The sequence below is a fragment of the Phocoena sinus genome, chromosome 5 (assembly GCF_008692025.1).
Source record: "Phocoena sinus isolate mPhoSin1 chromosome 5, mPhoSin1.pri, whole genome shotgun sequence".
NCBI lineage: Eukaryota > Metazoa > Chordata > Mammalia > Artiodactyla > Phocoenidae > Phocoena > Phocoena sinus.
In genome coordinates, this window is record NC_045767.1 from 35,928,078 (window position 1) to 35,942,679 (window position 14,602).

The 14,602-nt window shown below is 33.6% G+C and overlaps 1 protein-coding gene across 1 annotated transcript in view; it reads left to right on the top strand.

The window, feature by feature from the left end:
• TACR3 (tachykinin receptor 3) overlaps nt 1-14,602 on the top strand; it is a 68,855-nt gene that overhangs the window by 13,779 nt on the left and 40,474 nt on the right. Inside the window, exons 2-3 of the mRNA XM_032632838.1 lie at nt 11,089-11,277; nt 13,014-13,164. Coding sequence (XP_032488729.1) covers nt 11,089-11,277; nt 13,014-13,164 — 340 coding nt within the window. The remainder of the gene's footprint in view (nt 1-11,088; nt 11,278-13,013; nt 13,165-14,602) is intronic.

Below are 14,602 nucleotides of genomic sequence, written 5' to 3' on the forward strand. Positions count from 1 at the left end.
TTTTTCTATATAGGTCATTACAGAGTATTGAGTAGAGTTCCCTGTGCTATACAGTAGGTCCTTATTAGTTATCTGTTTTACATATAGTATAGTGTATGTAATCAATCCCAATCTCCCAATTTATCCCTCCCCTGCTCTTTCCCCCCGATAACCATAAGTTTGTTTTTTACTTCTTCTTAACAAGGACTGCCCTCAGAGGAAACTAGTTGGCCAGAGTTTAATCTGCTGGGGTATTATCGGAGTCTAACTGTCCTGAGGGGAGGATACACTCCAGTCCAGCTGCATCAGCCTTCCACTTGGGAGAAGGGAAATAGCCAACTCTAACCTACTCTAGACATCTGTCCCATCTAAATGGAGAGAAACATCTGTGTTAAGAAGAATAGTCTCTGATGTGTTTAAAAAGTCCTTTTCCCCTTCATCCTGCTAGAAGCATGAGGGGGTGTTTCTCTGATATATACAGTGGGATCATGGTCCAGTTCCTGGAAGTAACTCACAGTATTGTGAGGGGCCTCTGCTATATTTCCAAAATGTGTATTTAATAATCTAAGGGGAAAATGTAACATTCTATAAAGCAGGACAAAATTATTCTACCACAATCTTACTTTGTAGAAAGATCTAAATGTTCATATGCTTCCTCATTACTCTTTTATTCTGTTATTAATTTACTTGTCAAAACCTGGACAATCGTTCTGCCTTTGCTGTAACCTGTTCCATACAACTCATCCTGAGTTTCATTACCTTTGCGTAGTAATTTCCATTCATCTTCTATTTGGATATGTTTAATTTGTTAATTTTTCCATTTGCTAATTTTTAGCGGAGAACATTCTAAAGGGTTCATTCAGTAAAAACAAAAAAAAAAAATGAAAAACTACAAGCAACATATACGTTTCAAAAAAAAAGGAAAGCATTGTTGACATAATGAATGATCCTTTATAATTACATCACATTTGTTATGTTCAAATCTTTTTTTATCTTTACTAGTTGTTGTTGTTGTTGTTGTTTTGTCTTCCTCTATCAGTTATTGAGAAAAGCGTGATAGTCCAACTATGACTGGGAATGTATCTCTCATTTTAGTTTTGTCCATTTTGCTTTGTACATCTTGAAGCAATATTTATACAAATCTAGGACTGCTATGCCTTCCTATGAATTTATCCCTTTTGTCATTATGAAATGTCCCTCTTTGCATTTAGTAACACCTCATGCCTTAAAGCCTAATTTTTGTGATGGTTTTTGAATTTTATTTTATTTTTATACAGCAGGTTCTTATTAGTTATCTTTTATACATATTAGTATATATATATATATATATATATATGTCAATCCCAATCTCCCAATTCATCCCACCACCCACCCCCAGCTTTCCACCCTTGGTGTCCATATGTTTGTTCTCTACATCTGTGTCTCTATTTCTGCCTTGCAAACCAGTTCATCTGTACCATTTTTCTAGATTCCACATATATGTGTTAATATACAATAGTTGTTTTTCTCTTTCTGACTTACTTCACTCTATATGACAGTCTCTAGACAATCTTTTCTTTGGTTAGTGTTTACATGGTAACCCCTTTCACACAAACATTTTAACACCAAGAATGTCTAATATGATTAGAAGTCACAAATTTGATCCCATGATGTGTGGAAATGTAAATTTTAATTACATAATTTTATTTAATTTTTAAATTAACTGTACTAAAATTGACTTTAATTGATGTACAGATTTAGGATTTTTAATGCATGAATCTATTCATGCAACAGTCACCACCATCAGGACACAAAACAATTTCATTACTACAAACAAACTCCCTCATGCTATACCTTTGTATTCATACCCTCTCTCTGCCCTAAAACCTGGGAAGCACTGATTTATCTTTCTCCACTGTAGTCTGGTTTTTTGGGGAAAATATCATATTAATATAATCATACAATATGTGAACTTTGAGACTGGCTATTTTCACTCACCATAACATCTCTGAGATCTAAGTTGTTGAGTGATCAAAAGTTTGCTCGTTTTTTATTGCTGAGGCTATTCTTTGTATGGAGGCACCAAAGTTTATTTGTTCATCCACCCTGTGCAGGGTATTTAGGTTGTTTCTAGTTTTGAACAATTATGATCTATTCATAGATCATAAACATCCATTAAAGATTTTTGTGTGAAAACAAGTTTTCATTTCTCTAGAGTAAATAAGTAGGAGTGGTATTACTGGGTCCTTTGGTAAATGTATATTTAACTTTATAAGAAATTGTGGAACTGCTTTCCACAGTGGCTATACCATGTTGTATTCATACCAACAGTGTATGAATGTTCTACTTGTTCCAGATCTTCATCAGCAATTGGTATTGTCAGTATTTTTGTTTTAATTTTAGCCATTTTAATGTGTATCTTGATGTGCTTTTAATTCACCTTTCATTAATGGATATTTATATTAGACAAGTTTCATGTGCTTATTTGTCATTAATGCAGCTTCTTTGATGAAGTGCCTATTCAAGCCATTTGCCCATTTTTAAATTGGATTGTTTGTTTTCTTACTATTAAGATTTTATTTTAAACAGCTTTATTGAGTTATAATTTACATACCATAAAATATACTCATTTTAAGTATATGATTTAATGATTTTTAGTAAGTTTTTAGTTATGTAACCATCAACACAATTTAATTTTAGAATATTTCCATTACCTCAAAAAGAAACCTCACTTCCAATTTTGTAGTCACTCCCCATTCTACGCGCAGCCCTAGACAACCACTAAGCTATTTTCTCCTGCTACAGATTTGACTTTTCTGGAATTTGATATAAATGGAATCATTTTATATCACATATAGTCTTTTGCATAGACTTCAAATTGTTTTCTCTGTTTTTAATTGGGTTATATGTCTTCTTATTAAATAGTGAGAGTTATTGTGTATTTTGAACACAATTCCTTTACTGGACATATTATTTGCAAATATTTCCTCCTTGTCTGTGGTTTGTCACTTTACTTTCTTCCTTGCATATTTAAAAAGCAAAAGGTTTTAATTTTCATGAAGTACAGCATATCATTTTTCTCTTTTATTGTTTGTGCTTTTGTAGTCAGTTCTAAAAAATCATTAGCTATCCCAAGGTTGTGAAAATTCATTTTTACGTTTTTTTTTCTGATAGTTTTATGGTTTTAGATCTCACATTTACATGTGATACATTTGGAGATTATTTTTATGTGTGGTGTGACATAACCGTATAATTTATCTTTTTGCATGTGGATATCTAATCGTCCTAGCACTGTTTGTTGAAAAAATACAATTTACCCCTATTAAATTGCCTTGGCACAGTTGTCAAAAATCAATTGAACATAAACGTGTTTATTTCCAGACTCTTGATATTTTTGTTTCACTGATCTACATGTCTATTTTTATGCCAGTACTACACTGTCTCGATTACTGTAACCCTGTAATAAATTTTGAAATATGGAAAGTATAAGTCCTTCAAATTTGTTTTTATTATTCAAAATTTTTGACTATTCTAGAAGGTCTGTACTTCCAAATTATTTTTAAGATCAGTTTTTTAAATTCTGGAATTAGAATAGGAAGTTTTATAAGGATTCTGTTGAATTTTTCAGTCAATTTGGAAAGCATTGTCAGCTTAACAATATTGAGTCTTCCAATCCATGATCATGGACTGTCTCTCCATTTATTGAGGTCTTCTTTAATTTGTTTCAACAATGCACTGTAGTTTTCAATGTATGTCTCAATTCTTTTATTAAATTTCTTCCTATGTTTATTAAATTATTCTTTTTTTTTACATCTTTCCATTTATTGAGGTCTTTTTTAATTTGTTGCAACAATGTGCTGTAGTTTTCAATGTATGTCTCAATTCTTTTATTAAATTTCTTCCTATGTTTATTAAATTATTCTTTTTTTTCCTACATCTTTATTGGAGTATAATTGCTTTACAATGGTGTGTTAATTTCTGCTTTATAACAAAGCGAATCAGTTATACATATACATATGTTCCCATATCTCTTCCCTCTTGCGTCTCCCTCCCTCCCACCCTCCCTATCCCACCCCTCCAGGCGGTCACAAAGCACTGAGCTGATCTTGCTGTGCTATGCGGCTGCTTCCCACTAGCTATCTACCTTACGTTTGTTAGTGTATATATGTCCATGCCTCTCTCTTGCTTTGTCACAGCTCACCCTTCCCCCTCCCCATATCCTCAAGTCCGGTTCTCTACTAGGTCTGTGTCTTTATTCCTGTCTTACCCCTAGGTTCTTCATGACATTTTTTTTTCTTAAATTCCATATATATGTGTTAGCATACGGTATTTGTCTTTCTCTTTCTGACTTACTTCACTCTGTATGACAGACTCTAGGTCTATCCACCTCATTACATATAGCTCAATTTCGTTTCTTTTTATGGCTGAGTAATATTCCATTGTATATATGTACCACATCTTCTTTATCCATTCATCCGATGATGGACACTTGGGTTGTTTTTGGTGCTACTGAATAGACTTTTTTGAAGTTCATTTTTAGATTGTTCATAACTAGTATATAGAAATACAATTCATTGAACTTGTATTCTGTGACCTTGCTGAACATATTAATTCTAATGGGCTTGGGGTTTTGTGGATTCCTTAGGAAGATCATTTCATCTGCTAATAAAAACAGCATTACTTCTGTCAGTAATAAAGACAGTATTCCTGTTGAATTTGGATGCCTTTTATTTCTTTTCTTTCTTTCTTTTTTTTGTAGTTGTTATTGTTGCTGTTGTTTGCTGTTTTTTTCATATCTGATTTTTCTCTTTAATTATATTTTCATGATACCTTATTAAGGTAATTTGAGCACAAATTATTCAATGATAGAAAATGACAGAAAAACAATTTTAAAAATCACCTCCATTCATTCATTAATTTAGTCATACAATAAATATGTATCAGGTGCCAAATATGTGCAGTCATTATCCTAGATGCTATGAATATATTTATTATCTAAGTATATATCCAATAATGTATTATTATCCCAGTTTAGAGGTTATCTATACCTTCTTTCTTCCATTTGCACAGTTAAATAAGAATTTACATCATCACAACTTAATTACCTGCAGATTGGGTACTCCTTCTGCTTGATGGACAACATCATCTTTCTGAGTTTAAGGATAACAGAGTGGAACTGCCACAGGCCACTTCAAAAAGGAGTTTAATATGGTATAGGCCATATTAAATAAAATTGAAGGAAATTAATTCCTAGTGCACCCAAAGAACTTACAGAGTCTCCAAGTATAACATGCAACGTTTCTATTTAATCATTGAACCACTGAGCACTAGTTGCCCTGACTGATGTTACATAGAAGACCTTAGTGCTCTCCATATAAGAAATTCTTCTAAAAGGAGAGATTTGAAAGAGAAATAACCTATAATGCACTACCCTGCTGGAACAGTTTCTGTTGAAAAGTTATAACAATATTAAAAGAAGTTTTTTTTTTTAATCCTTAGATCATAATTTTGGCATGAACTTATTTTTCTTTCTACTCTGATCACAACTAGCTAAGAACCACATTAAATAAGTTATCTTTGTTTATTTTTGTCTCGAGCTTACCACAGCAACATTTTTTAAATTCTCAAGTGTTAATTTTTTATTCAATATAGTTTTAGAGTGATTTAGGTTGAGTGTCTACTGTGCCTGATATTACCTAAGTCTCCTTGAATACTAATTCATTTTAATGAATTAGTAATGTCATTTTAACCTCATAATCATACTCTATGCCATGTTTATTCCCATTTAGCAAAGTTAAGAAAACTATTCCTTTTAAAAATTGTGTACATGCTTAAGTTTTCATTTGTAAACAATTATTCACCCATCCATCTGTCCAAATATTCAACAACTATTTGCAGTCACTATTCAACAATGATGTTGACTAATATAGATACTTTGTTAGGTGCTACAGAACACAGAGAAGAATAAATCATGTCTCCAATGAGCTAAGATCATTATGAGCATAATGCTGTTGCAGCACTGAGGAGGTAAAAACTAACTCTGCACAGAGAGAGGGAAAGAATCTACAGTGATCAGTCTGTAATCTGAGTGGAAATTAAAGGATGGTTAGAAGTTTTCCAGTCATACAACTTTAGAATAACATATGAAGCAAAAGAAAAATCACTTCAGCAAGGAAACTAGCATGTGAAATACATGAAATTATTATCTGAGCTGGATAATGTCCATTTTTCAATTCATATCTACTCACTATCTATTCCACTCTTTTTTCTGCCCCTGCCCACCAGGCTGACTACTTCTGTAGACTGACTGTATCAATAGGGTCCCTCACGCTTGGGTCTCTTCTTGGCTTTTTCTAATGCGAGACCTCTGGAGGGGATGGGAAGGAGAGTGCCTTTGGGATATATCTACCACTCTTGCCTTTCAGGATTGCTGCAAATTGGCTAAGTCTCCAGCTGTATACATATCTCTTACCAAGTGCTCCTTCCTTGGGCTTCATCTCCTCACTTCAGATTATAGGATCCTGAATTTACAGACTAAAGCAATGTCTACTGTAGCCAGAAGCAAACTGGAGAACAGTAAAATCTATATTATTTCAGGCAAATATTACTTAATATAATCAAATAAACATCTGAAGACTGCACTCTCTCTTTATACCAAAAATTTTAAATGTATATAAGCATGTAAAGATCCAGAAACAGAGCTTAATAAAAAATGCTACCAAAAGGAAAAATTATACCATATACCAAGAACAATTACAAAATGGAAAGGCTTACTTACTGAGAGCAGTAAAGTTATGTCAAAAAATTCTGTTTTGCAAAAGACATCATCTTTTTCATGAAAAAGACCCCTTCAATTATGTCAGGAAAAGAAGTACATGGTAAAGGACATTGGTCCTGTATTAGAGTGAAAAGGAAAACTAATAAAAGATGGCATTATAATGTAAGTTTCTGATAGATATTTCTGAGAATTTCTTCCTCTATGAAAGACAACAAAAAGTGACTTTAAAACTTGTTTAGGTGTTATGCTAATTGGAAGAGTAAAGAATCCAATCTTAGCTATTCTTTGTGAAACAGTCAGAGTAAGGAGACTCTAACGTATTTGAGAATCTATTTGGTGGGGAAAAATGGTAATGAGAAGCTCAGACAAACACCTAGGAAAATCTAGTGTGATCATATCAAAGATATACATTTCTTTAAAGGAAGAATAAAGCACTGACACTCATTTGAGAGAGATTGTATCCTGGGTTTGATAATTTCTTCTCAAGGTCCAGAGGGTATTTATTTGACCCTAAGGATCCATTTTCTTCATGCTTACTGTTGAGAAAATTATTATTCCAGGAGAGAGTCACAGAATAGGAAACGTTGATGGCACAGTGAATTCCTAATCACCAATTTCAAATTGGTCTTCAGCAGTGCCTGGAAGTTCTACCTACCTCTTTGGTCAACTGGCTCTCCCTTTCTACAATATTTCAACATTTCTTTATTTTCCTCAATCATTAATGTAATTCAATCTCCAGTGGTAATACTCTATTCCAAGCAGCAATCATCTCTCACCCAAACCAAAACAATAATGAGGTAACTTATCTTCTTCCTTCCATTCTTTCCCTCCTTCAATCCATTCTCCAGACTAAAATCTGATTACTCTCCCCTCCTGATTGAATCACCTCAATTACTTTCCAGAGGACAAAATTTTATAACCTGAACTACAACTTCGTTTCAAATCACTTTCCCCCTTCACTTTCAGCATTTCCATTACATTAGCCCTTAGTTCCTCAAGTGCACAATGCACCCACCCTTACCCATCAAATTGGTTTCCTAGGGCTACTGTAACAAACCAGCACAAACTGAGTAACAACAGAAATTTATGTCTCACATTTCTAGAAGCTAGAAGTCTGAAATCAAGGTGTTGGCAAGGGCCATGAAACCTATGAGGAAATTCTGCCTTGCCCCTTCCTAACTTCTCGTGGATTGCTGGCAGTCTTTGACATCCCGTGGCTTGTAGATACATCACTCAATCCTCCATCTTCATGTGGCAATCTCTGTGTGGTTCTCTGTTTCCAAAGTTCTCCTTTACACCTTATATTGAATTAGGGCCCAACATAATGACCTCATTTTAACTTGATTACCTATATAAAACTCTATTTCCACATAAGGTCACCTTCTGTGATATTGGGTGTTAGGACTTCAATGTACCTTTTTTAGGGGGACACAATTCAACCCATAAAAACCCACCATTAACACAGGAGTTTTTCACATGTTGTTTGTTCCCCCAGAAATCTTTGCAACGCTCACCCTTCTGCTACCTTGCCTAGTCACCCTTTCAAGTTTCAACCCAGAATGCTTTTCTTAGGGAAGACTGATTCACAATCTAAATGTTTTCCCCAGTAAATGCACTCACACAGCCATAAACATTGCCTTTGTAACACTTATTATATTTGTAACTTTATGTTTATTGGTGAGATTATTTGATTAGTATCTATCTACTTCACTAGACTGTGAGTTCTGTGAAGGTCATTTTTTCTCATTGTTGTATTACTACAGTATCTGGGATACTACAGTAGACATCCAAGAAATGTTGGCTGAATGAATGAATAATAGATCAGACCAGAAATGACAAAAATGTCAGCTTGAAGTTTCAAAATGTCTACTGTCACTAAAGTGTTAGTTAGTGAGAACATAAATTGACTGTTTCCATACAATCCAACTAAAACAATATTCTACCTGTCAGGAAATAATTTCTCTAACATTAAACTAATTGACAAAAAAAATCAATAAGAAATTTGTAGTTTATTTTGAATTGTCCATGCTGTAGTAGCTGTACAAGACTCTAAACCTGCTCACATCACTCAACTTCTCATTACAGTCTCAAAAAATCAGCTGTCTAAATATTCAAATAGCATTCATAAATTTCCAGGCAAGCAAAAAAGCAAAGATTATGATAAGATTGAGAAATAGTCAGTTCAATACAACAAAATTTATTGATAAGTACTGTGTCTGACTCTGGAAACACCATAAAGCAACAGTTCAATGTAATGAGAGAAATGCTATGGTGATTTATAGTCCATAGCAATGGGAACAGAAATGACCAATCACAATTATTGCCTTTATATATTTGACTTTCGTCTTTAATATTGCACATAAATGCTTTTGAATTTAGAGACAAGATGCGACTTCTGATTCTCTTCAAGTCACCACCTTATATATTTTTCTTTCTCTCCCACAATTCCTTAAACGAGTGGTTATATTCAAAGCCATAATCTGTACCTACGTAGACTTTGAGGATTGGCAGAACTGGTTTAGAATTCCAATTCCTACCATTTGGGACATTTTTAAATACTTTACTTAATCTTTAAGCCTCAGTTTTCTTTTCTGTAAAATAGAGATAATATTAGTTGATTTATTGAATTTTTCTGGATACTAAATGTATATATATTGTGTGCAATAAGTTGTCTAGTCATGCTTAGCAATCAATATACGTTGCTATTATTATCTTTACCAACATAAGCATGAGAGGTGAATTTTAAACAGTTTTCAGTTTCAAACATGTATATTTTATTTTTTTTGTATGATTCACTTTATTTCCCTAAACCAAGGTACCATTTTATGATTACTTTTTTCATATCTAACATTCACTTTTGCCTAATAGCTGTCATACATAATAAATTAAGAGTACTTTCTTTAAGTAAATTACAACTAAAGTTAACGTTATGAATAGTAGGTAGATAAGTTCCAATATATCTACTGAAGATCTAATTCTGCCTAATAGTTACAAAAGCAAAGAGCAGTAAACAAGTTAATGAATTACCCTTATTTTGAAATAGTTACATTCATAAGATTAAATGTTTTTGGTTTAAGTAATACTCATCCTTTGATAAAAATATTACCTTTGAAAATTTTCATACATAAAAATATATTTGAGAAACACAAAATGGCCAATAGCAAAAATAATACAATTAAATAAGAATGTGTTTTATTGATAGAAATGCCAAAATATAATTCATTTGGTGTATGTTATTTTCTACTCTGAGTATTAGCCATAATTTGGCAATTAGCCATTTTATCCAATTTAAATCTGGAATTTAATTCTCCCAGACATATTCTTACTATTTTACCAAGTGCATAAAGCTTGACTTCTGTTACCATATTCAAACAGTTTCTAATTTCTCAAAAAGTTGCACTTTAGGGCTTCCCTGGTGGCGCAGTGGTTGAGAGTCCGCCTGCCGATGCAGGGGACACGGGTTCGTGCCCTGGTCCGGGAGGATCCCACCGCAGCTGGGCCCGCGAGCCATGGCCATTGAGCCTGCGCGTCCGGAGCCTGTGCTCCGCAACGGGAGAGGCCCCAACAGTGAGAGGCTCGCGTACCACAAAAAAAAAAAAAATTGCACTCTAAAAATCATATGTAAATATTTTAGAGCCTTAAATATATTTTCCTATAAAAATTATGTTATATATAGTTACATAGATAAATACTATGGAGATTTATATGATATAGTATGAATTCAATTTTAGAGGTAATAGGAAAGTATAGTCTCAGTCAAACTTGATTTATTCATCCTTATCTAAACCTGAACTTGTCTCTGGATGCTTTTAAATGGCTATGTTGACAATATCCTTATGAGGGATTCCTCATTTTGTCAATCATGTAGACATTATCCATATTAGTTGTCTTGAATTTTCTTTTTAAAAAGTTAAACATACATAAGAAAAATGAAGGTCTTGGGGTACAGAATTCATATTTTTAAGCACTTAATACACATCTTTCCAATTCCATCCAGCAGACATATGAGTTCTGATAATGTGTTAGGCACAGCAGCAAATAATCAATACCTTTCACTTACATTATTTCTATTGATCGTTACTTCACCACTAAGAGAGGGGGGTTCTTATTTCTATTTTAAAAATAATGGAGTTCAAAAAGTTAAATAAGTGACAGGATAGGGTTTGAACCTTGATCTGCCTGATTCCTAAGACTATGCCATAATTATTCTATGCTGCCTTTATACAAGCAAAATCTTTTTCAGTTTGTTTACCAGAAGAGAGATAACCCTGGCCCTGGAAACTCCTCTGAAACTCATTTTAAACTCCATTAACAAGATAGCCAACAAAATGGTTTTGCTTGTTTTTATATAGGTATATGGCCATTATTGATCCCTTGAAGCCCAGACTGTCTGCCACTGCAACCAAGATTGTCATTGGAGGCATTTGGATTCTAGCATTTCTACTTGCCTTCCCTCAGTGTCTTTACTCCAAAACCAAAGTCATGCCGGGCCGTACTCTTTGCTATGTGCAATGGCCAGAAGGTCCCAAACAACGTTTCACGTAAGTTAACGCTCTATTACAATTTTCAACTAAATGAACTACAGGTTGGGAGCAACTATTACATAGATAAGCCATAGATATTTCCCTCAAGGGCTCACACATTACTTGGGAAAGAGACACGTAAAAATACTATACTACAATATGATATAGTCAATTTGTTTGTATAAGTTACAAAGGTTTCTAACTGGAAAAATGTGAAGACCTCTATGTGGGGTAGCTCTGGAGAGTTTCTGGAGGAACTGATAAGATCACTGGAAATGAAAGTGCAAAGGAAAGCCAGGTTGTTATCCACTGAGAAACGAGCCAGAAGGGAGGAACTGAAACCCAAAGGTGAAGATTGCTCTTTTAAGAAAACTGGCTGAAGGGAAAGGAAGTCTTAGTAGGTTCTTGGTTGTGTTCCTTTGTTTTAGCATTAAAGAAACTTAAGCACTAGGTTAGAAAGGAAATAGGAATGCTATATGATAGAATTTGATATTTCATAATTTGAACCCACCTTAAGAAAAGCAAATGAAAAAAACATAATTGTTCAATTGTTTGCATTTTGGGTTTTATGCTGACCATTTAAATTTTGTTTCAAAAAATTCTTACTTAGTGAACTATTTTTTCCTTTAAAAATAACAAATGATGCAAATACAGTGATCATCTTTTAAAGCAGCCATTTTATCAAACTCTGCTCTACTCAGCGTGCAGACTTTTAAAGAAAAACATTAAGAAGTACTTATTAAAGGAAAAGCAGGCAGCAGTTATGAAACTGAGGACTGCATCTATCCATTATATACTATTAAGAATTCTTAGGTTGTATGATAACAAAATTAATTTAATCAAAATAATAAAATTAAATTATTTGTTGACTTAATTCCCCATTGATTTAGTTAATACTTAATAAGCTATCAGGGTACAGAAATTAAGAAGATTTAAGATTCCCTTTACCAAAAAAAAAAATCAAAAAAATACTGGGATTGAGAAGACTAGCATGCCAAGCTCTTTAATTACTTTAAAGCCTTCATAAGATAGTAGAAGCCACCCAAAAGTTTATACAAATTCTAATTTGGCTATTATGTTATTGGTTGCCCTTCTAGTCCTCCCTAATTGCATCCTGATAATTTTTATTGAAAGCTATGAAATCCCAAAATTTAGTTATAATTTATAGTATAATAATCTTGATGTGACTAACACACCTGTATATTATTTACCAAATTTAATGATGCAATCAAATGTACCATGACTTTGGAAAAATGCCAGTGTGACTCAGAGCATCTAGTCACATTTTCTCCATTTGGTTGAAGAATGATTTATTTCAAATATGACTGATGTTGTAGGATATATGTAATAGTTTTACATAGGAGAAAATATGTCAATTCATCAGTTTAATATGTCCCATCTCTTTTCCTCCGATTATACATTTAATTAGGTTAGCTCAATGACTACCAAGCAGAGAAAAGGCATTCATCCTGAGCTTCCATGCAAGGGAGAACGTGTGTAGTTTAAATGAGCACTACAGTTCAGCTATAGTTTTCATACACGAAGTAAAGATTGACAAAGATCAACTGGTAGCATCTGGATGATTGTAAGTGACAATAGCATAGTATTGTGATGGGTTTGTGAAATGAGGACTTAGAGAAAATGTGGGAATAATCTTTGGCATGTTCAATTATGACTTAAAATGGAATGAATTCAAAGTCTTACTATTTCATTTCAATACGCTCTTCAGCATATATTTTTCTTATTTCTTACAGTTACCATATTATTGTTATTATAATGGTTTACTGTTTCCCATTGCTCATCATGGGTATCACATACACCATTGTTGGAATCACTCTCTGGGGAGGAGAGATCCCAGGGGACACCTGTGACAAGTATCATGAGCAGCTAAAGGCTAAAAGGAAGGTACTGTTTCATATAATTTATCCAGCATTTGTGTGAAGAGAAGGGAAAAAACCTAGTTATGGCATTTTAATATAATATGATTTGATGCTTGACTCCTACTTTTTTCCTGTTTTTTTAATCAATTTTTAATTTTACTTTCCTTTTATCTTCTATAAGCCACTGGCCATGTACAATATCAGTCTGGGATATTGTTACTTCCTTACAGAAAGACTTTTTATTACCTTTTGCAGAGCATTCTTAATTACACCACGTGAAACTTCTGAAATTTCAGTGTAGGAGTCCCAGTGGATTGTATTTCTGCAGCTCTAGCTATCTTTGTCCTTTATTGAACAGAATGCCTCTGATGTACTATATAGTCTTTCAGAAGTTTCATTTATCCCACATGCCGCGGAGCAACTAAGCCTGTGTGCCACAACTACTGAGTCTGTGCTCTAGAGCCGGCGAGCCACAGCTACTGAGCCCGTGTGCCACAGCTACTGAAGCCCATGCGCCTTGAGCCTGTGCTCCACAACAAGAGAAGCCACCGCAATGAGAAGCCTGCACACCGCAATAAAGAGTAGCCCCCACTCGCCGCAACTATAGAAAGCCTGCACATGGCAATGAAGACTCAACACAGCCAAAAATAAATAAATAAATAAATAAATGTGTTTAAAAAAATGTATATTATCATCCAGGTATAAAACCAACATTTTAGTAGTAGATTTTCTAGGGAAATTAAAGTAAAATACCATGAACTTATCTTTTTAAGTATCTGTCATGTATAACACAATATTTCCCCAACAAAGAAAAATAAATATTGTAAGCACTTTTATATAGAAGTTCCTAATTTTTTACCAAGTATTTTTCATTAAGATATTTTGAGAAAAGTTTGTATTTTGGCTGATAAATCAAAGAACACCATTAGAACACACCTGCTTGTCATACTTCTGAAATTATATAAATAGTTTAATTAATCAGGATATAATGAAAATTTATCCAACTGGGTATTTCAAAACCCCATTTTCTTAAAGGAAAATAACTAAAATCAAAACAAAGTCAAAAAACACCTAAAATTTATAACAGATATGAATAATATTATCATGAAATACTTCTAATTGAAGCAGTGAAGTGTAAAGAAAACTGTTCGTTCCCTCTCTCTAACTTCTGCCCCACCGGGGATACAACTTGCAATCGGGTGTACCGCCTACCTCTAAGCTTTGCATTGATCGCAAATGTCACTTGCTTTGATTAAATCTTCTTCCTAAGTGGCAGTGGATAGGAATTATTTTGAAAAGCCTAGGAAAGTTTCTGTGTATTCCTTTCTAGTTTGCTACAGTACTTGAGAAGTGGAAGTGTTTATTCCTTTCGAAAAATATAAGAAAAGATAGCACTTTAGGAGGAAATATCTGCAGCCCTTTAGTGCGTGGCAATCACTTGAAAAGATTCCTCTATGGATTAC